The sequence below is a fragment of the Sturnira hondurensis genome, unplaced genomic scaffold (assembly GCF_014824575.4).
Source record: "Sturnira hondurensis isolate 20B ecotype Veracruz unplaced genomic scaffold, ASM1482457v3 Scaffold0014854, whole genome shotgun sequence".
NCBI lineage: Eukaryota > Metazoa > Chordata > Mammalia > Chiroptera > Phyllostomidae > Sturnira > Sturnira hondurensis.
Window position 1 is genome coordinate 12,865,976 of NW_028087485.1, and position 20,900 is coordinate 12,886,875.

At 42.9% G+C, this 20,900-nt stretch overlaps 1 protein-coding gene across 1 annotated transcript in view; it reads right to left on the reverse strand.

Annotated features, from left to right (window-relative positions):
• ABCC2 (ATP binding cassette subfamily C member 2) overlaps positions 1-20,900 on the reverse strand; it is a 65,910-nt gene that overhangs the window by 29,546 nt on the left and 15,464 nt on the right. Inside the window, exons 3-13 of the mRNA XM_037064183.1 lie at positions 12,945-13,070; positions 11,430-11,564; positions 11,098-11,205; positions 10,598-10,653; positions 8,935-9,169; positions 8,298-8,461; positions 7,316-7,493; positions 4,725-4,979; positions 3,570-3,635; positions 1,294-1,431; positions 616-762 (exon numbers count right to left, since the gene is read on the reverse strand). Of these exons, the coding sequence (XP_036920078.1) occupies positions 616-762; positions 1,294-1,431; positions 3,570-3,635; positions 4,725-4,979; positions 7,316-7,493; positions 8,298-8,461; positions 8,935-9,169; positions 10,598-10,653; positions 11,098-11,205; positions 11,430-11,564; positions 12,945-13,070 (1,608 nt within the window). The remainder of the gene's footprint in view (positions 1-615; positions 763-1,293; positions 1,432-3,569; positions 3,636-4,724; positions 4,980-7,315; positions 7,494-8,297; positions 8,462-8,934; positions 9,170-10,597; positions 10,654-11,097; positions 11,206-11,429; positions 11,565-12,944; positions 13,071-20,900) is intronic.

The following is a 20,900-nucleotide window of genomic DNA, read 5'->3' on the forward strand; positions in this document are numbered from 1 at the left end:
CAGCCACCTCCGAGATGGCTACAGGTCACCTCGGCTGCCTCACCAGTCTGCCACCTGCCCTGTGGTCTTCCCCCTGAGGTCTGGTTCCTCTCCCTGACTAGGCTCAGTTTGCAGGACCTAGATGCCCCCTTGGGCCCATCCAAGGCCTCCTGAGCCCCAAACTCTCTGACAGCTCAGGGCTCCTGAATTGCCTTTGGTTTTACCACCTCATAGCTTTGTGCAGAGAGAGGCTCCTTTTTCTCCCTGCATTCCACAGTTCCCTAGTGCTGGATTAGTACCTCAAGAGCCTTGGGGAAATGTGGGGAAATGTGAGGAAAGCGAGGTTGGGGAAAGGGCTTAGAAATGTTCCAGGTACCAGGCTTAATCACAAATGTCTTCACAAGCACTTTTTCCCTGTGAGGTAGATGAGAATCCTTAATTCACAAGGAGATGAATGAGCTCAGAGAGCTTGTGATTTTACTAAAATCAAGCCATTCTTCAGAGATCAAACAAATCTCTCAGGTTGGAAGTTTGCCTGCAGAAGCTGGACATGAGATGTGATAGGCCAGTCATTCCAGAGTCTAAGTATGGCTTTTAGCCAGAGATGATCAGCGAGCAGTGGAAGTCCCCACCTACCTGGAGCACGGAAGTGATGACCAGGGGAAACACGGTCATGGGAAAGCGTAGGATATTGAAGAGGGTGATGGAGGTGAAGGCCTTTTCAGCATCCAAAATATTATTGCTATCCACCAGGACATACACTGAAAATGTGACCACAGACACCTGGAAAAGCAAGGTCATGAACCATTCATTCCTAAAAGGGCTCCAGGAGATTTGTGCTAAGTCTCAGGAACACAATAGTTGAAGGAATCGTTAGGAATATCTCAACCTTCCCACATTACAGATGAGAACGCTGAGCCCAGAAGTGGAGGAAATATCTGGCCTGAGTCATACAGTCACTGGATGGCATTGCTGGGACCAGAGCTCGGGTCTCCTGGCTCCTGTATCGGCGCTTCTTCCGCTATTGACCCCCACAGCCTCCCCAAGAAGACAAGAGGCCCCCCTTTGCAAACCATTCCTGGATACCACGTTCATGCTGAACACCCTGGTAGCTTGCTCTGGGCTCCCTGCCCGCCGAATTGTACACGCGGGTGAGACTAGACTTGGAGGCACAAGGCGGTGAGGGCGGCAGGGGGAGCAGAGGAGGGCAGAGTTCCCTGGATTTCTGGGCCAGGCCCACGGGTTCTGGGCAGTCTGTCCGGGACAGGCCTGTGTCTTCAGAAAGCTGACCCAGCCCCCAGATGTGTCACTCACCAGGATCGGAGCTGAGTATAAGATAAACGTCATCACCGACTGCATCTGCCCAAAGCGGAGCAGGTTCTTGAGCTCTTTCTTCCGAATGTTGTGGACCTGGTTTCTGAATGAAGGTTCCCAGGCAAAATATTTCAGGATCTAACAGAATAGAAATGAGCACAGCTCAAACCGCTGCCCTCAGAGGACACCGGGTATGTCTTGTCTGCCCAGGTTCTAGGATATGGTCCCCAACATTTGGGGAGGTGAGGAGGAAGCTAGATGGTCAAGTATGGTTACAGAAAGCTGGCTTGGATTTGTTGACAAGTTGCTATGTAGGAACATTTTTAAAAGATTTTATGCATTTATTTTAGACAGAGGGGAAGGGAGGGAAAAAGGGAGAGAAATATCACTGTGTGGTTGCCCCTCATGCACCCCCACTGGGGACCTGGCCTGCAACCCAGGCACATGCCCTGACTGGGAATCAAGTGAGCGACCCTTTGGTTTGCAGGATGGTGCTCAATGCAGTAAGCCACGCCAGCCAGGGCTGCACGAACATTTTATACACATTATTTTACTTAATCCTTATGACAGTCTAAGGGGACCAACTCTTCCAGCCTGCCCGAGACTAAGGGCTGCCCAGGACGCAGGGCTTTCCGTGAGAAACCTGTGAAATTCTGGGCAGTAGGGTGAGCAGTCTCCTTTTGTAGAATTATCGTATTCATGTTAATGATAAGGAAATAGGCTGAGAGAGGCTAAGTAACTTGTCCCAAGTCACAGGCTGGCTAGTGATAGAGCTGAGACTCAAAGCCAGGTCTGTTCACTGTGCCACGTGAGCAGGAAGGCACAGCAGAGCCCCGTGTGGGGAAGTACAAGGGCATTAAAGGGGCCTCCGTTCCATCCTCAGGAACTTCTCGGTGGCGTGAAATCCATGAGTTCAAACTACATACGCATTACCAAAGATCTCATTGGTCCCCCTGGGAGGCTGCAATGCATTATTTTGAAAGCTGGTAAGCAGAGAAAAGAAGAAAGCATTTATCCTTCCTATCCTGTACAAATCTCATTTTAAGGTAATCAACTAGTTGAATAAGATAATTCTTCTTTATGGAATTCCAGCTAATCAATGTTAAAGGAATAATAGAATTAAAATATTACCCTTTGTAACTCCTAATGAAATAATAGATCAAGGCAATGACAGTGGCTTTTCAACCTTAGCTGCATATTAGAATTACTTGGGGAGATCGTAAAATATAATATATGCCTGTGACTTACCCCTGGAGAGTCCAGTTTAAATGGTTTAAAGTCAGGCCCAAGCTTCGGTGGGCTTTACACACTTACCAAGGGACCAAAACATGTTGCCAGCACCCCAGATCAGCGCTCTAGGGGCACTGATGGCAGGACATGTAATGAGGGAGGGACCTAGGCTGGCAGCGCCTGGACCCCGGCACGCTCATCACCTCTGATTTTGGAAGTACACAGCACAACCCAAAAGCATCCTTACCAACCCCCTGCCCCCAAATCACACCTGAATCTAATCAAGTTTTAGATCTAACTACCAATTTACAAGAAATACAGGAAACGAGGCAACTTGATTTCTCCAATATGGCCCCCCAAACGGGGGGGTACAATTGTAGATTAAAGGCACTATCAACTAAATGCTGTCTGGGGGATATTCTTTGGATCTTCATTCAAACTAACCAACAGTTTTTTTTAAAGAGATGTATAAGGCAATTGGGGAAGATTAATGGCACCAAGAAATGACTTATAATTTTTAGGTGTGATAATGTTTAGGTGTTTAAGCGTGATAATATTGTGGTTATATTTAAAAACCAAGTCTATCTTTTAGAAATATATGCAAAGTGTTTACTAATGAAGTAACAAGACATTTTGAGGTTTGCTTTAAAGTAACTAAGCAGGGAATGAAGTGGGAGCAGAGGGTGTAGATGAAACTGGTCAGGTAAAGCTGATTACTGATGGAGCTGGGTGATGTCCATGGGGGTTGATTACCTCACTCTGTCTACTTCTGTGTGCATGCAGCAATTTATAAGGTAATGTAAAAAAACAAAACAAACCTTTTAGGGTAAATAAATGGAAATCAGGGTTGAAAAGAGGGGCTGAGAGGGATAGGAGGAAGAGAAACAAGAGACTTGTGGGCAGATGAATCAGGAGTCACGTGACACCCCACAGGCCCAGAAGCAGGAGTCCACAATCTCTACCAGGGCTCACTACGGCGGAGACCCACCCCCTACCAGCTACTATCTTTGTGCACAGAGGAGAGCCACCTACGGTCGGCTTCTCACCTTGATTCCATTGAGAATCTCATTCATTATCTTCAAACGCCGGTCTTTCTCCTTCATATTTTTTACCTGCCAGAAAAAAGTAAAACAAAAACAAAACACACTTCCATGTGAGAGGGTCCAGATTTGCTGCAGACCACAGGTCTCGGTGACACTTGTGGCTGTCGCTTGGCAAGACCTTGAGGTGCCCAGTGGTGGGATGTGTCTCTGCCAGTCTCCTCTTTGCCCACTCTGCCTCTGCCACACCCACCTTCTTTCTGATCCCTGAGTGTGCCAAGTTCATTTCTGCCCGCACAGCAGTGGCCTGACTATGCCCTCTTCCCAGGTTGTTTTTCTCCAGGCTTGCTCCTCGGTGATCAGGCTTGTGTTGTTCAGAGCTCAGCTCAAGTAGCCCCTCCTCACGAAGGCCTTTCCTGGCCCTGCGATCTAAAACGACCACCATTCACTTGCTATCTCACCACCCTCCTTAATTCTCTGCATAGAACTTAACAAGCCTTGATATTTTCTTCTTTGTTTTTATTTATGGCCCAAGTAGAATGTAAGCTCCCCTAGAACAAGAGCCTTGTCTAACGTGCTGCTGTTTTTCCAGAAAAGTAGGATGCACTATACATATTTTCAAAATAATTTGTAACTAAATGAATGTGGAGTGAATGAATGAATGAATCATGTACATCATTGAGTTCACCCATCCAGCCTACGATTTCTGGCAGAGCAAAGAAAAGGACCATCCGCATGGAACCCTGCCACCTAGTGGTAGCAAGGTTGACCGCTAGGGTTTAGGCTTCAAGTTTGAGTCACTCATGCGGCTGTTCTGTGTGGTTGGTTTGTATTGCTGTGATGAAGAAACCGGGCCAATAATCACTGTTCTAAGAAGGGCCCGGTAGAGCAGGGTGGAAGAGTTATGTTCATGGCCCCTGGGGAGCTCTTTTCTCTCGAATCAAGCTCTTCCCTCTAACATGAATGAAGATAGAGTATATAAACCCTGAAAATAGTCAGAACATGAAAAGGGAAGACAGAGAAAGCCAAGTCATTTGGGATTGTGGAAAGTCTTCCACCAGTCTTGCCTTGCCCACACTCCCACCAAGAGTTAGAATAAAACAAGAGAAAATCTCCAGACTTTGAAGAAGGTGTATACATCCCCAGGGTGCCTCTGTTTACCTGAATAGCCTTATTCTTGACGGCGATTATCCCATTAGCTGGGATTAGAACCAACAGCACTGCAACACCTGCCAAGACTGAGGGTCCCAACTCCATCCATAGGAAGTAGGTGGATAACACGATCTGTAGAACGTTTGACCACAGCATGTGAAGGTAGTTGGTCACATCCATGAGCTTCTGGGCATCCACAGACATCAGGTTCACTGTTTCTCCAACGGTGTACTGTCTCTTCACTCGGTTGGAGAGGCTCAGTGCCTAAAGACAAATATCGGGATTGGGACCCAGGGACCAGGCCAACGAGACTGGCAAGTAAAAGGGGAAACTCGGGGAGTGAGAACACGGCAGAAGCATGGGCTCCGTCGGACACAACTTTTTCAAAGGGCTGTGCTTTCGTGCCTCCAAATTTTACCCAGTGTGCTCTCATTCTTGACTGTTCTTTCCTGCTCTTCTTACCTTCTACAACCGGACTTCTTCCCCTACACAGACTTCTTTGCTCAGAAAATTCTTTCTTATTCTTTAGTGTCAGCTTACATAGAATGTAAGGTGAGAAGACCTCCCTGATTTTCAAGCGTGGGCCGGGTACCCATCCTGTGTACTCCCGTAGCATCCTGTGCTAATCTCTGTCATTACACTCATCACACTGAGCTGATGTTTTGTCCTTTTTTTACTTCTCCACCAGATGTAAACTCTGTGAGGACCGGGGCTACATCTGTGCACATCACTACACTATCATGTGGCACACAGTATGGAGTCAAACACTGACAGAGGGAATAAACAGGAGGGATGGAGAGGGGGAGCATGCACTGATTCTGGCCTTGCAGACTTCGGACGTGGCAACGTTAGTTGAAGCCATACTCTTATGAGGAGGTTGCAACCATTCCCAAGAAGGACAGAGACCTCAAAATGGAGAGAAAAGCTGCAGGGTTCACAGATGTGAAGCAAAATGCCTTACTGCCAGAAATTTGCAGGTAATATGTGGATCTCTAAGTCTTGTAGTATGGCCCTCCAGTTCTCATGTTAAAGAGATCAGAAGGCTGATGCCCAACAGGTCTATCACTTACGACAATGCCTGGCACCAATGAACTAGCTAAGGAACTAGGGTTAGGGGCGGTTTACTGAAACCGGGGTTACTGCACTACGCTTACCAAGTCACCATGCTCCTGGAGGAAGGAGAGCCTTCTTCTAATTTCCACAGAGATAGTGGATGGGCTACAGGGGGCCCTAGATTTTCACCTGAGTGCTTCTCCTAGAAAATGTATTGTCATCTTAATCCACCAATACATTCTTCTTTGGAACATACCAGGATTCTTTGTTGTACAGCAGAAAGAAGGAAATTTCCTAAAATGTTAGGCTGCCAAGGTTCTAGAGAAACAAGTCTACTTCTATGCCTCCCTTTTGGTAGGGAAAAGGGGAAAAAAGTAACATCTAATGACCCTTCGTGGTCATCACTACGCTTCCCTTTTCTCAATAAATTTCAGTGAAGTGGAAAAGTCGTTGATTTAGTCCCGATAGCCTTTATGCGGGGACTGGTCTCGGCCATGTGACTGTAGGCACTGAATTGCCCAGAGCCTTATTTCTCAGCAAAATAGGGATAATGCAATTATTTCATAGGGCCATGGACTGATAATGGATGGGAAGAATGCTTCATAACATTTCATAAAGAAGCATCATCTAAGCATAAGAAGTTAGTCAACCGAAAATTCTACTTTAGTAGCAACACTTACTTCTCTGATTAAAAGCTCTACTTTATAAATTCCTCATGAACTGTAACAGTTGTAAAACCTGGGATATATTAATAATCAAAATCTAAAGAACTTGTGACACATGGACATGAAAAAAAGGGGGGGAATGGTGGGGGAGGGGTGTGCAGGGTGGAGAGGAGTGAAGGGGGGAATGGGACAACTGTAATGGCATAATGAATAAAATATATTTTTTTAAAAATTAATAATCAAAATAAGGGATGAGGATGGGTGGGGTAGGGGAGAGCAATGGGAGAAAATTGGGACAACTATAGTAGAACAACAATAAAAAATCTTCCTATGATTCACAAATTACAGAAAGTTTGCCCTTGTGCTATCAATGTGAGAAGTTCTAACTAATAAAATGATTAAGAATGTGTTAAAAAATAGAGGGAATGAATCACTAAAAGAGTAAAAAGTGTACATGCGTAGAAATGGCAGAGGCGGCCTGGTTGGTAACCTCATATCTTGCAAACCAGCAGAAATTCAGTATTGTCAGAAGGAATAGGGGATTAAAACATTAATTTGGGAGGGTTTGTGGGAGGCTCCAGACTTCTGACCTAAAGACATCTGGGATGTGTTTATGGCTTAAAAGGCAGATGCTTGGCAGAGAACAGCTGGCTAGTTTTCCCCAGGAACGCGTCCCTCTGCCCCCAACACACATGCCTACGTCTATATTCACATCTTTCATATTTTGCTTTCCAAAGAAACATCTAAAGAAGCTTGTATGGTTAGTCAAAATCAAGTGTTAAGGTCAGTTATCATTTTCATCAGACTTTCCTCAGCCTCGGACTCACTGCTCACACTTGTGACAGGGGTTTCCTCCGGTGAAGCCTGACACAGTTCACTTACCTTTTTATACACAGAAGCCATGATGGTTGTCCGTACTTTTACACCCAGCATGAAGCAAAGTTCAAAGTGATACTGAAGGCACAAAGACTGGATGAGGGCCACAATGAAGAAGAGGACTGAATACAGGTATCCGATCCACACATAGCTGTCTCGATCATTTGCAAAGGAGATCAGCAATCTGCCAGAGCAAAACCAAGTAAGTGACGGCCACCAGGCCTCCAAAGGCTCCACACTCCTCATGCGCAGCTGGCTACCCTACTCTGCCCTATAGGTAACAAAGTGACCAGAATTGTCAGTGCTCTTGGAAGACTGAGTGCCACAGTCACGCCAGCCATCTTGCCCTGGTGAGAAGACGAGCAGGAAGCACTCAAGGCTGATAACCTGAGTTCGTGAGACGGGGTCGTGAACGATCTGCAGAGCTGCCTCTGCAGTGCTTTGTCCCTGCCAAAGAGGCTCTATGGGACAAGCCGATTAATTCCTAGACAATGCAGGCCTAGAAAGGAATTAGGACAGGTATCCAGAATGACTTAGAAGGGCTCCCTCTCAAGGACAGTTCATGCCAAAGTCCAAGCAGACGTCTTGTCATGGCTAACCTGAACCTGCTGTCGAAGGCTGTGGCTGTGGAGCAAGGAGGGTACAGACACAAGCCACCAGGCTCTCCTGGGGTTTGCTGCCCACCTCTTGGACGTGGCTCAGCCCACAGTGGTTTAGTTTAACAAGAAAGAGTTCCTATCATGTATCTGGCATTCTGGGCAGGGGGGGCTGGTGGGAAATGTGGAAAAGAGGACTGCTGAAGAACACATCATCTTCGATTTTGAAAGCTGCCTTGCACTCTTCACGCACACTCACTGTAAGGTGGATGAAAACCGTGGGCATTTAAAAAATGAAAATGTAATGATAAGCTCCTTCCCACAGACACAGGGCAGAATGGAGAGTGGGGGGGGGGGGGAGGCCCCGAGACAGCCCAGGCACAGAGACTCACTTCAGCAGCTGAGGACTCATAAATGTGATCAGGTCACACACCACCTTCAGCAGGAACGACTTCAGGATGATGGGGAAGAAAGTTTTGAAGAGGGCCTTGATCAGCCAGGACTTGGGGAAATCCTCTGTGGTCCTAGACTTCTTTTTCTTCTTTCCAGCTTCTTCCTAAGTACAAAACCAACAGCAGCAGTGTCCACAGAGCTGTGGGGGATAAGACTTTGTCCTGTCCTGTTAAGCCCCTGAGCCCTGCTGCCTCCTTTGTGCAGGCTTTGGTGACATGCGGTGGCACTCAATAGATATTTTCGAGTGAAAATGTAAATGACTTAACTGCTAATGCTAAATCCACCAAGGCACAAGTTCTAGTAATGCTAAGGCATTATTTTATTTTATCTCTCTCTTTTAAAGCCACTTTGTCATGGAAGATTTCAAATATACCACCAAAGGAGAGCAAATAGTACATTCTACCCCCATGTATCCATCACTAAGGTGTTATTAGTATTATCGATACTAATACTAATATAAACTACACTGCAAAGTATAAAGTGATATAAAAATGTGAGGGCAGGGTCACCATGACCCTGGTGTCCTCTTGCCTGAGTCGTACAGTACACTCATACACACCCCCGTGGGAGAGTTACCAGGACAAGGACATCTTGGCTTTGACTCTGGTTCTTGCTTAGGCCATGCAGCCTGGTTCCAGAGTCCCGCTGCGTGTTCTTCTGCTGCCGTTTCTGCAGCACCCGCCTGGCCTTCTGCAGCTCTCTCACCATGTGCGTTTCAAATCTGTTGACTAGTGTCTTGCTTTTATTCTGTTCATTGACATCCCAGATATCTTCAAGTGTCAGAGGTCGCTTGTAGCCTTTCAGAACAACACTAGAATAAGAAGGACCCAGAGGTTATGGCCCCGCAGGCTGGGTCAAAGGCTGTCTCCTGGGTGCCTCTGTCAAAACCCACCACTCACTTCTGGGATGGAGGGACAGGAGAATGAGGCCTCCCCCTTCCTCTTTACCCCACCTCCTACCCTTTGGTATTGACAGAAGAGTGGGGAGAGAAGGAAGCGATCCAGTGGGGGGAACAGAAGGTGGTAGAAGACAGGAAAAAAGAAGGGGAGGGGCACTACCAAATTAAGAGCCAAAAAAGCATCATTTCCCCCTCCCTGTGCTCCTTCCTCTTCAAACACTAGCTCCCTCTGCTGCTCTGGCTACTCCCTGGGGGCCTTCACAACGCCCATAAGGAACTGAGCAGACCTGGAGGCCATCTCCATATTGCTTTTCTAGATTATAGTTTCTCAACCTAGGATTTGAAAAACTGGATGGAAAAAAATCAAGTCTTTATTTTTAACAGCTTCTAACTGATACTTAGCTTTTCCTTCTAATAGAGGCAAAGGCAACCAACCAGAGTTTTCTAAGGGACTACCTGTGCCTTTGTCTCCAGGAGAAATCACTGATGTTTCCAAGGCCCATTTACACTCATCACTACTTTGAAATTATGGTCCTTATTAGACCCATCACTAGATCTTTTATTTAATGCATTCATAATGAAGCACTCATATTACTGCACCACACATTTGTTTTGTTTGTTTTTTTTAAAATACGTATCCCTGGCTGGTGTGGCTCAGTGGATTGAGTCCTGGCCTGTGAACCAAATGCCTGAGTTGCAGACCAGGTCCCCAGTAGGGGGCATTCAAGAGGCAACCACACATTGATGTTTCTCTCCCTGTCTTTCTCCTTCCCTTCCCCTCTCTCTAAAAATAAATAAATATAATCTTTTTTTTAAAGAACCTTGTGTTGGCTTTTAAGATAAATAAATAAAAATAAAAAATATTTAGGCAACTATACTTCAATATATTTGTTTTCCTTTATAATCCTATGTCTTTTATTTTATGCATTGAAAACAGTATCTAAGAAGGGATTTGTGGAGGTTACCAGACAAAAGGTTTTGTGGAAGCACAAAGGACAAGAATGCCTGTTCCACATCCAACTAATTCATCCCTTACACTCCAAATTTATGCTGCACTGCTGGTCCCCACGGCTCCCTGTTCCTGTTCTCTTCTTACAGCCCTTCCTTTTCTCCAGGGAACCCTCAGGCTACCAAGACCAAATCTCCCTCTGTCTTCTCCTCAGTGTCCCAGTCTGCCCAATAAAGAGACTGAACCAACATTCTCTGACTTTAAGTAGAGGAGAAATAGAGGCCACACGAGACGTTTTGAAAAATTAAGATTTCCATTATTTTTAGAACACTGGGCGGGGGGGTGGGGGGGCGGTGAGAATAGGGGCAACCTGATTTCCAGGCATTTCTTACCTGTCATACCAACTAAAGGTGATTCTACTCAGAAATGAAGCTGTGACTGATGGATTCTGCAAAACACACACACACAAATCAGAAAATAAATCAGTTGGAAACAGGAACTTCACAGGACTCTAAAATCAGAAACTGATGTAATGTTGTGCTAGAAACTGCATCTGCTACTAAAGCGGGCTGGTCAATATGTATTTATTTGGAGACCTAAGGTCACCAGTTGAATGATAATTAGACCTTCTGGCATAGATACATGAATTAATTGTCTATGTTAAAGATTGGTGGGTCAATATCAAAGTCAATATTTCCATACTCTCATCACCTTCTGTTTCCTTATGTCATAAAATGACATATTTTCGTACTGCAGTCTTGGGGACCTCCATGAGACCTAGACATCTCAGGGGACCCGTATGACACCCAGACACCTAGAGTTTGACACCTTACAGTTGTCAGGGTGCTAGCCAGTGAAATAATCTATGAGGTGGGTCTATTTTGAGTCTCACCTCTGATGAGCCACCTCTTTCAGAAAATGCTGAAAGGACCAGAATGAGGATCTGGAATGCATAGCTGATGAAGAACAGGCAGGAGTAGGCTAGACTGGAAGTGCTGCCCTATGGAAAAAAAAAACAAAAACAAAAACAGAAGAAAGAGAAAATGAGCCTTTTATCCAAATTAAGTCTAAGCAGCCCACATATGTCAATATTTGTGATGAAAGCATATATCAAATCCCCTAAATACAATTCTATCCTTGAGCTCAACTTACTTCATGCCACTGGCTCCAACCGAGAAGCTGTCTAGCAGGTTCCCCTCATCATACCCTCTCATTCCTCCTTACCTTTAAGAGCATCCGGATCAGAGTCTGAAACTGGAAAGTGCCACAGAGTATTGAGAGAACCCAAAATAGAGTCAGGAACCAAGAGTTCTTCTGCACACACCATTGCCTGCTATGTTGGATCAGCAGAACCAGGAGCTAGAGAGAAGGTGACATCAAGTTCTGAAAAATACTGGCACTAGCCGAGAATACGAGGCAAAAAGGACATCAGAAAAGAGAGGAAGGAAGGAGGGCTACAGGAGGAGATTGTTGCCCTTAATCTCACCAGGCAGGAAGCACACACACCAAATTGTAGATTTCCTCCCTGATACCACCCAGCTTTCTCTTTTCAGGTCCTCCGTGTTCTCCCTGGGACCCTCCTTCCCACCCTATCTCTAGTCACCACACTTGGGTGGGGAGTTAGTGAAGAAGGCAGAGGGTCATCATCTGCATTTGAATGGCTCTACTTTGGGAGTCAGAAAAATCTTTGCAAGAGATGAGGAAGTTAACCTCAGGCACTACAGTAGTCAGGTGGTGCAGGCAGATTTGGTTGGATAGGTTCAAGGTGTCTGTATCATGATTTTCTAATAATGTCATAGACTAAGCAGTTAATAAAAACTTCCCTTGTAACATCTCACTTAGATATAATTAATTAAATGTTGGTTTCCTAAATTCAGTAAATAAATATTCTGAGAATAGGGATGGAAATCCATGATTTATAGCAATTGCCAACTTCCATGTTATAAATACTTCCACTGTAGTGGGTTTTGAGTTCCAGCACGAAGTTGCTAGATGCAGCATACCACTGCCTAGACCCTTCTTTGTTATTTGAAACAGCACTATCAAGCAGTATACCTGTAGGGGCCAGGTGTAGCATGTTTCTGAGTGAAGTTTGGGAGACTGTACTGAGCATATGCCTGGTCTAATGGGGGCAACTATTACTCAGTCCTAGTTGACCATTGCCCTATGGGAATGTAGGCCCATAGTTGCCAGACATTCTGATTTTTCAAGAAAGACTGAAAATCCAAATAAGTATGAGGCATCTTCCTCTTTTAAAATAAAGACATCTAGTTCAATTGCTTTTAAAACACCAGCTAGGCAGTCCCCCTCAAACATGCTTGCAGAAGAAACATTCATTTCTGTCATCAAGTTTATAAAATAACTCTAGACACAGTGATCCATTGATTACACTCTACAATCAATTTAAAAGTAATATTTACAGCATTTAAGAGAATTATTTTAATCAATACGCCTGAATTTCACATATGATCCTTAGATGGCAAGATATGAGAGCATATGATACAGATCTTAGTCATTAAAGCTAGTATCCATCCTAAGGAGCAGGGTCTATAAACTAATGCTCAAAAGAGGAAGAGCTAAAATCTCTTTCACCTCATTATAATTAAGCTTTCCCTCATCATAGGTCCCTTGAAAAAGGTAGATGAAATTGGACTCTGTTTCATCCCAAAGAGTAAATTTCAACTATATGACTATGAACAGAGATTAGATAAACAGGGCAGAAGTGGTGATGGCCCTTACCCATGTGCCCAGGTAGAGGCTTGGATTGGTATATCTGATGGCAGGGATGGCGGCTTGTCCAGAACCTTCTGTGAATACAAGGACCAGCTCTGTGGCTGCTAGAATAAAAAGAAACCCAACAAGCACCTGAGAAAGAAAAAAGGACCACTGTTAGGAGGGTATCATTCTTTAGAATAAAATGGTTACAGTAATAGATGGTGAAAATGGTACGCAGTGATTCGTATAACACAATAAATATTTCTGGCATGAATGGAGACATGTAGTTCAAGCAATGGGATAAAATTCAAAGTATGCTATCGTAAGCTTTTAAAAAAATTGTTCAAGTACAGTTTTCTATCTTTTACTCCCATCCCAGCCCACCCCTAGGTGCTCCCAAACTCCCTCCCATTTCCACCCCCCTTAATTGTTGTCCATGTGTCCTTTATACTAGTTCCTATAAATCCTTACCTTTTTCCCCCTGAAATTCTCTCCCCTCTACCCTCTGGTTACTGTCCACCTGTTCTCTATTTCAGCGTCTTTGGTTATATTTTGCTTGCTTGTTTGTTTTGTTGTTTAGCTTCCTGTTAAAGGTGAGATCATATTGTATTTGTCTTTCACTGCCTGGCTTATTTCACTCAGCATAATGCTTTCCAGTTCCATCCATGTTGTTGCAAAGGGTAGGAGCTCCTTCTTTGTTTCTGCTGCATAAAATTCCATTGTGTATATGTACCATAATTTTTTGATCCATTCCTTTACTGATGGGCACCTAGGTTGCTTCCAACTCTTGGCGATTGTAAGCTTTTTTACAGAATGCTGAGTGTGATGGTTTTAAAATAAATCCACAAATTCTTTGATGTTCATTCCTTCAAAGAAGCTCCACTTTCTTTGAGTGTGAGCTGAACCTAGTGACTTGCTTCTAATGAATAGAAAATGGTAGAATTGACAGTCTGTGACTTTCAAGACTAGGTCCCAGAAAACAGTTTGACTTCCTCCTTGTTCTCTGTCTTAGATCACAGCAGGGGAAGCTACTGGCCCCATCGTGAGGATATGCAAGTAGCTCTATGGAGAGATTCACTTGACAAGGGACTGAGACCTCCTGCCAACAGCCATGTGAGTGAGCTACCTGAGAATCAGATCTACCTGAGAATCAGATCAGATCTACTGAATCAGGTAGCTACTGAGCTACCTGAGAATCAGATCCTCTGGCCACAATCAACACTTCAGATGACCTTGGTCCCAGCATATAAATGATAACTTCCATGGGAGACCCTGAAGTAGGACTCAGATAAGCTGCCACCAAATTCCTGGTGCAGAAAAACTGTGTGATCAAAACTGTTTATTTTTAAGATGTTAGATTTTGGTGTAATTAGTTATACAACAATAGATCACTAAGATAATAGATTTAAAAGGAGGACCCCTCACCCCAGGTGGGATGGCACTATTATCTTTCTTTGGTTGTTAGTCCCAAACTTTTCCCCACATAATCTTCAAAGTTAACATTTCAAACAGCTGCAACTCTGTCATTCTTAGACGATGCCAAGCCAATCAGTATTTGTCCTATGAGCTCATGAGACATTATACACATTGTATTGTCATGAAAGACAACCCCCACCCATCAGGATGGAAAATTACTATCTCTGCTGAGGAGGTCCACCAGTATCTTAGCTCTCAAAATGAAGATCTTTAGTATTATCTCACCTGCCCTTTCTATTCCCCGTCCATCTATCCCTCCTCATTCCCATGTCCTCATTCACTCAGAATGACTCAGGCAAAAAAACCCAAAAAAACTGGGCCCTTTGTGATGAAAACCAGCCAAAAGGGAGAAGAATCACTTTTAGCTATAAGACTAGTGCCATTATTTCCCAAGGCTAGAGAAAAAAACACATTAATGAGATGTTTCTCAAGTATATAAGATGCTACACAATATTGTGCTTTCCTCACATGAGACTGACTTTTGGGGAAGAAAAAAATACTTGCTTTTGAAGTGGTCAGTAATGTTTGTCTTTAGGTAAGTAGAAGATAAAATAGAGCAAGCTGGAGCTAAAGCACCCACCCTTGAGGATGACTAGGTAAAGAGAATACCAACCAGCGCAATGCTCCCTAGGCCAAGAAGAAGGAGGGGCCTTGCCATGAGCTAATGTATGTTAAACCCATACAAATTGATTAGAAACACATGAAGCAGATCATATCAAAAAGGACCAATTTACATTATAAAGAACTCCTAAAAGCAATTTTAAAAAACCAACAAACTAACAACCAACACAAAAAATAGAGTATAAATGGGTAATTTAAAGAAGAAGGGGACTTCTGGTCCAGTTGGAGGCATAGGTAACATGCTTCACGTCCTCACTCAACCACAGAAAGAATTACAACTAGACTTCAAAACAACATCTAGAACTGTCGGAAAATTGAGCTGTATGCGAAGTCCAACAACAAAGGATTTAAAGAAGCCACATTCATCCAGGTGGGCAGGAGGGGTAGAGATGCAGAGCCAGGTGGAGAGGCACAGAGACACGGTGTGGCACGGAGAGGCCGCAGCTAAACAGACAATCCCACCTTCACATGTGGTAGATAAAAACTGGGAGGGATACTATGGGAGCAAGTGACCCCCCGCCCCCGGCCAGACCACACATCCCACGGTTCTAGTACCAGAAAGATAAATACCCATAACTTCTGCCTGTAAAAACCAGTGGGGGTTGGGGCCACAGAAGGAACTGCCAGATTTTCAGGAAAACCTATGTAGACCTACCCCTTCTGGGATTCAGCACTAGGGCAACAGCTGAAAAGGCACCAATCACATGAGACAAGCACCTGGCAAGCCTCCAGAAGCCAGGCAGTGGTGTTGTCCCCTCTCTGAGCTCTTCCCCCACACAGAGCCACAAAACAGTGAAGCAGGTTGCCCCCACCCTGGCAATTACCTAAGTGTCTACCCCACACAATTTACAGGTACCTTTTCTACAATAGGCTACTAAGACAGGGAGTCAAAGCAGCTCTACCTAATACACAAAAATAAACACAGAGAACCTGACAAATTGAGGAGACAAAGAAATATGGCCTAAATGAAAGAACAGAACAAAAACTCAGAAAAACGACTAAACAAAATGGAGATAACCAACTTATCAGATGCAGAGTTCAAAATACTGGTGATCAGGATTCTCAAAGAACTCATTGAGTATGGCAACAAAATAAAAAAAGACCCAGGAAAAAAATAAAGGTTACACTAAGTGAAATAAAGAAAAATCTACAGGGAACCAACAGTAGAGGAGATGAAGCCAGGGTTCAAATCAACAATTTAGAACATAAGGAAGAAATAAGCATTTGACTAGAAAAGCAAGAAGGAAAAAAAACTTTAAAAATGAGGGTAGTATAAGGTGCCTCTGGGACATCTCCAAATGTAACAACATCTGAATCATAGGGATGCCAGGAAGAAAAGAAGAGCAAAAAAATTGAAAACTTATTTGAAAAAATAATGAAAGAAAACTTCCCTAATTTGTTAAAGGAAATAGACATATATGTCCAGGAAGTACAGAGAGTGCCAAACATGATGGACATAAACAAGTCCATATCAAGACACATCATAATTAAAATACCAAAGGTTAACAATAAAGAGAGAATCTTAAAAGCAGCAAGGGAAAAGCAGAGAGTTACCTACAAAGGAGTTCCCATAAGGCTGTCAGCTGATTTCTCAAAAGAAACTTTGCAGGCAAGAAGGGACTGGCAGAAAGTATTCAAAGCGGTGAAAAGCAAGGACATACAACCTAGATTACTCTATCCAGCAAAGCTAACATTTAGAATTGAAGGGCAGATAAAGTGCTTCCCAGACAAAGTAAAGCTAAAGGAGTTCATCATCACTAAGACATTATTACATGAAATCTTAAGTGGACTTATTTAAGAAAAAGAAGATAAAACCATGGTTAAGAAAAAAACATGAACATTAAAATGGCAACAAATTCGCAACTATCAATAACTGAATCTAAAAAAACAAACTAAGCAAACTAGCAGAACAGGAACAGAACCATAGATATGGAGATCATCTGGAGGGTTATCAGCTGGGAGGGGGAAGGGAGAAAATGGGGGAAAAGGTGTAGAGATTAAGAAGCATAAATGGTAGGCACAAAATAGACAGGGCGAGGTTAAGAATAGTATAGGAAATGAAGAAGCCAAAGAATTTATATGCATGACCCATGGACATGAACTAAGGGGAGGATTGCTGGAGGGAATGGGGGTACCAGGTGTAGGGGAGCATAGGGGGAAAAGTTGGGATAACTCTAATAGCATAATGAATAAAATATATTTAAAAAAAATAAAAAAGAAGAAACACAAAAGGCTTTTAAACATATGAAAAAATGTTTAATCTCACTAATAATGAGTGTAATTTCAAATATGACATACCATTTTTCACTTAACTAATTAGCAAATATCAAAAAGTTTGATAATAAAAAGTTGGTCAGACTAAGAAAAAAATCTCAATTGAGAGAAATTTACACTTTCCATGAAAATTTTCGTTTCACATACCCTTAACTCAGTAATTTCATTTCTAAGAGTTTATCCTACAGACATACTTATATATACAAAGCCTTGTATATAAGTATATACATATAGTATATAAGTATATACTTATATACTTATAAGTATATAAGTATATACATTTTGTATATGTTGCAGCATTGCTTATGATGGTGGAAGGTTAGAAACCACCTTAATTTCTACTATTATGAACATAAATTATAGTACATTCAATAAGAAGCACCTCAAGTGGCTAATAAAAAGAAAGAAACAGCCTTGAAGTGTGGCTCAATTGGTCGGAACATCATTTTATAAACCAAATTTTGTGGGATCAATTCCTGGTCAGGGCATATACCGAGGCTGCAGGTTCAGGGCATGTGAAGAGGCAACCAACTAACGACTTCCAGCCAAGATGTAAGCATAGGTAGATATTCTTTGCCTTCCCACACAACCAAAAGAAAGATAATAGCAAATTTAAAAACCAAAAATAACCAGAGTGGTCAGAAAATCGAACTGTACGAAGTCCAATAACCAAGGAGTTAAAGAAGAACCATTCATTCAGACTGGTAGGAGGAGTGGAGACAGGCAGCCAGGGTAGAGAGGAAGTGTGGCAAGGTAGCAGCTGGTGGACCCAGTGCTCCCACATTTGCATGCAGATAAACTAGGAGGAACAACTGGGGAGTGAGACAGATTGCACAGCCCAGGATTCCATCGTGGTCAAATAAAGCTTCAGAATCTCTGGCTGTAAAAACTTGTGGGTGTTGCAGTGGTGGGAGAAATTCCCAGCCTCTCAGGAGAGTTTGTTGGAGAGACCCATGGGGTCCTAGAATGTACACAAACCCACCCACCTGGCAATCAGCATGAGAAGGGCCCAATTTGCTTGTGGGTAGTGAGGAAAGTGACTGAAAACTAGCAGAGAGCCGAGCAAATGGCACTGTTCCCTCTTGGACTCCTCCCCCACATACAGCACCACAGCGCTGCAATATGGGTTGTTCTGCCCTGGTGAATATCTAAGGCTCTGCCACTTACAACACAACAGGTGAGCCAACACATACACACACAAAATATGGCCCAAATGAAAGAACAGATCAAAGCTCCAAAAATACAACTAAGTGATGAAGAGATAGCCAACCTAACAGATGCACAGTTCAAAACACTGATAATCAGGATGCTCACAGAAATGGTTGAGTGTGGTCACAAAATAGAGGAAAAGGTGAAGGCTATGCAAAGTGAAATAAAGAAAAATATACAGGGAACCAACAGTGAAGGCAATGAAATCGGGACTCAAATCAACACTTTGGACCAGAAGGAAGAAATAAACATTCAACCAGAACACAATGAAGAAACAAGAATTCAAAAAAAAATGAGGAGAGGCTTAGGAACCTCCAGGACAATTTTAAACATTCCAATATCTGAATCATAAGGGCGCCAGAAGGAGAAAAAGAAGAGCAAGAAAGAAAACTTATTTGAAAACATAATGAAGGAGAACTTCCCCAGTCTGGCAAAGGAAATAAACTTCCAGGAAGTCCAGGAAGCTCAGAGAGTCCCAAAGGAGTTGGACCCAAGAAAGCACACACCAAGGCACATCATAATTACATTACCCAAGATTAAAGCTAAGGAGAGCATCTTAAAAGCAGCAAGAGAAAACGAGACAGTTACCTACAAAGGAGTTCGCATAAGACTATCAGCTGATTTCTCAAAAGAGACCTTACAGGCAAGAAGGTGCTGGAAAAAAGTATTTGAAGTCACAAAAGGTGAGGACCTACATTCAAGATTACCCTATGCAGCAAAGCTCTCATTTAGAATGGAAGGGCAGATAAAGTGCTTTCCAGATAAGGTCAAGTTAGAGGAGTTCATCATCACAAAGCCCTTATTATATGAAATGTTAAAGGGAATTATCTAAGAAAAAGAAAATAAAATATGAACATTAAAATGATAACAAACTCATAATGGTCAACAATTGAACCTAAAAAATAACAAAAACAAAAGAACTAGAACAGAATCACTGAAATGGAGATCACATGGAGGGTTATCAGTGGGGAAGGGGAGGGGGGATAATGGGAAAAAGGTACAGGGAATAAGAAGCAAAAATGGTAGGTACAAAATAGACAGAAGGAGGTTAAGAGTAGTATAGGAAATGGAGGAGTCAAAAAATTTATATATACAACCCATGAACATGAACTAAGGTGTGGGAATGCTGGTGGAAGTGGTGGGGGTGGGGGTGGTGCAGGGCAGAGAGGAATAAAGGGGAGAAAAGAATAGGACAACTGTAATAACATAATCAATAAAATATATTTTAAAAAGCAAAAAATGGAGGCAACCAATTGATGTATCTCTTTCACACTGATGCTTCTCTCTCTCACTCATACCCTCCCTCCCTCTCTCTCTAAAAAAATCAATAAACATTTCCTCAGGTGAGGAATAATAATAATAACAATAATAATAAATAAAAGGCTGATTTTATGTGTCAAATGGAAAAATCTCCAAGACACAGTTGTGACATTAACATTTGTGTTAAAAATGCATGTAGGGAGCTACTTGCACAGGAATGAATTATCTCTGGAACTGGTATTGATGGTTGCCAACTGAAACAAGAATGAGTGACTAGAGTATCATGTGCTATTTTGTACCTGTTACATTTTGTAAACCTCTGTAAATTATCTCTTAAAAAGACAAAAAGTTAGCCCTGGCTGGTGTGGCTCAGTGGATTGAATGCTGGCCTGCAAACCAAAGGGTCACCAGTTATATTCCCAGTGTATGGCACATGCCTGTGGGACAGGTCCCCAGGAGGGGGGACGAGCAAGAGTCAACCGCACACTGATGTTTCTCTTCCTCTCTTCCTCCCTTCCCCTCTCTCTAAAAATAAATAAATAAAATCTCTTTAAAAAACTCTTGCAGAAATAGATAAAAAATTAAGTACATTAACCTCCCATTTTAAAAAATGAGCAAGTGCCCTGGCTGGTGTAGCTCAGTGGACTGAGCACGGGCCTGTGAAGCAAAGGGTTGCTGGTTCGATTCCCAGTCAGGGCTCATGCCTGGGTTGCAGGCCAGGTCCCCAGTAGGGGACACATGAGATGCAAACTACACATTGATGTTTCTCTCCCACGCTTTCTCCTTCCCTTCCCCTCTCTCTAAAAATAAATAAAAATATTTAAAAGATAAAATAAAATAAATAAAAAATGAGCAAGCGATGTGATTAGACAATTCAGAAATGCAAAAATATTCTTAACACATTTTAAAAAATCAATTGCATTCATACATATAGAAATGCAAAGTAAAACAATAGGATGCCACTTTGCATAAAAAATAGAGAAAAATATATTTACATAGTGCTAGCAAGGGTGCAGAGAAATGCTCTTTAATGCAATTTTGGTGAGACTATAATTTGACAAATATCTTCCTAGGGTATAAAAATTTTCCCTTGTGTTTCAAAAGCCTTAAACTGCTCATATATTTTGACATAATAATTCT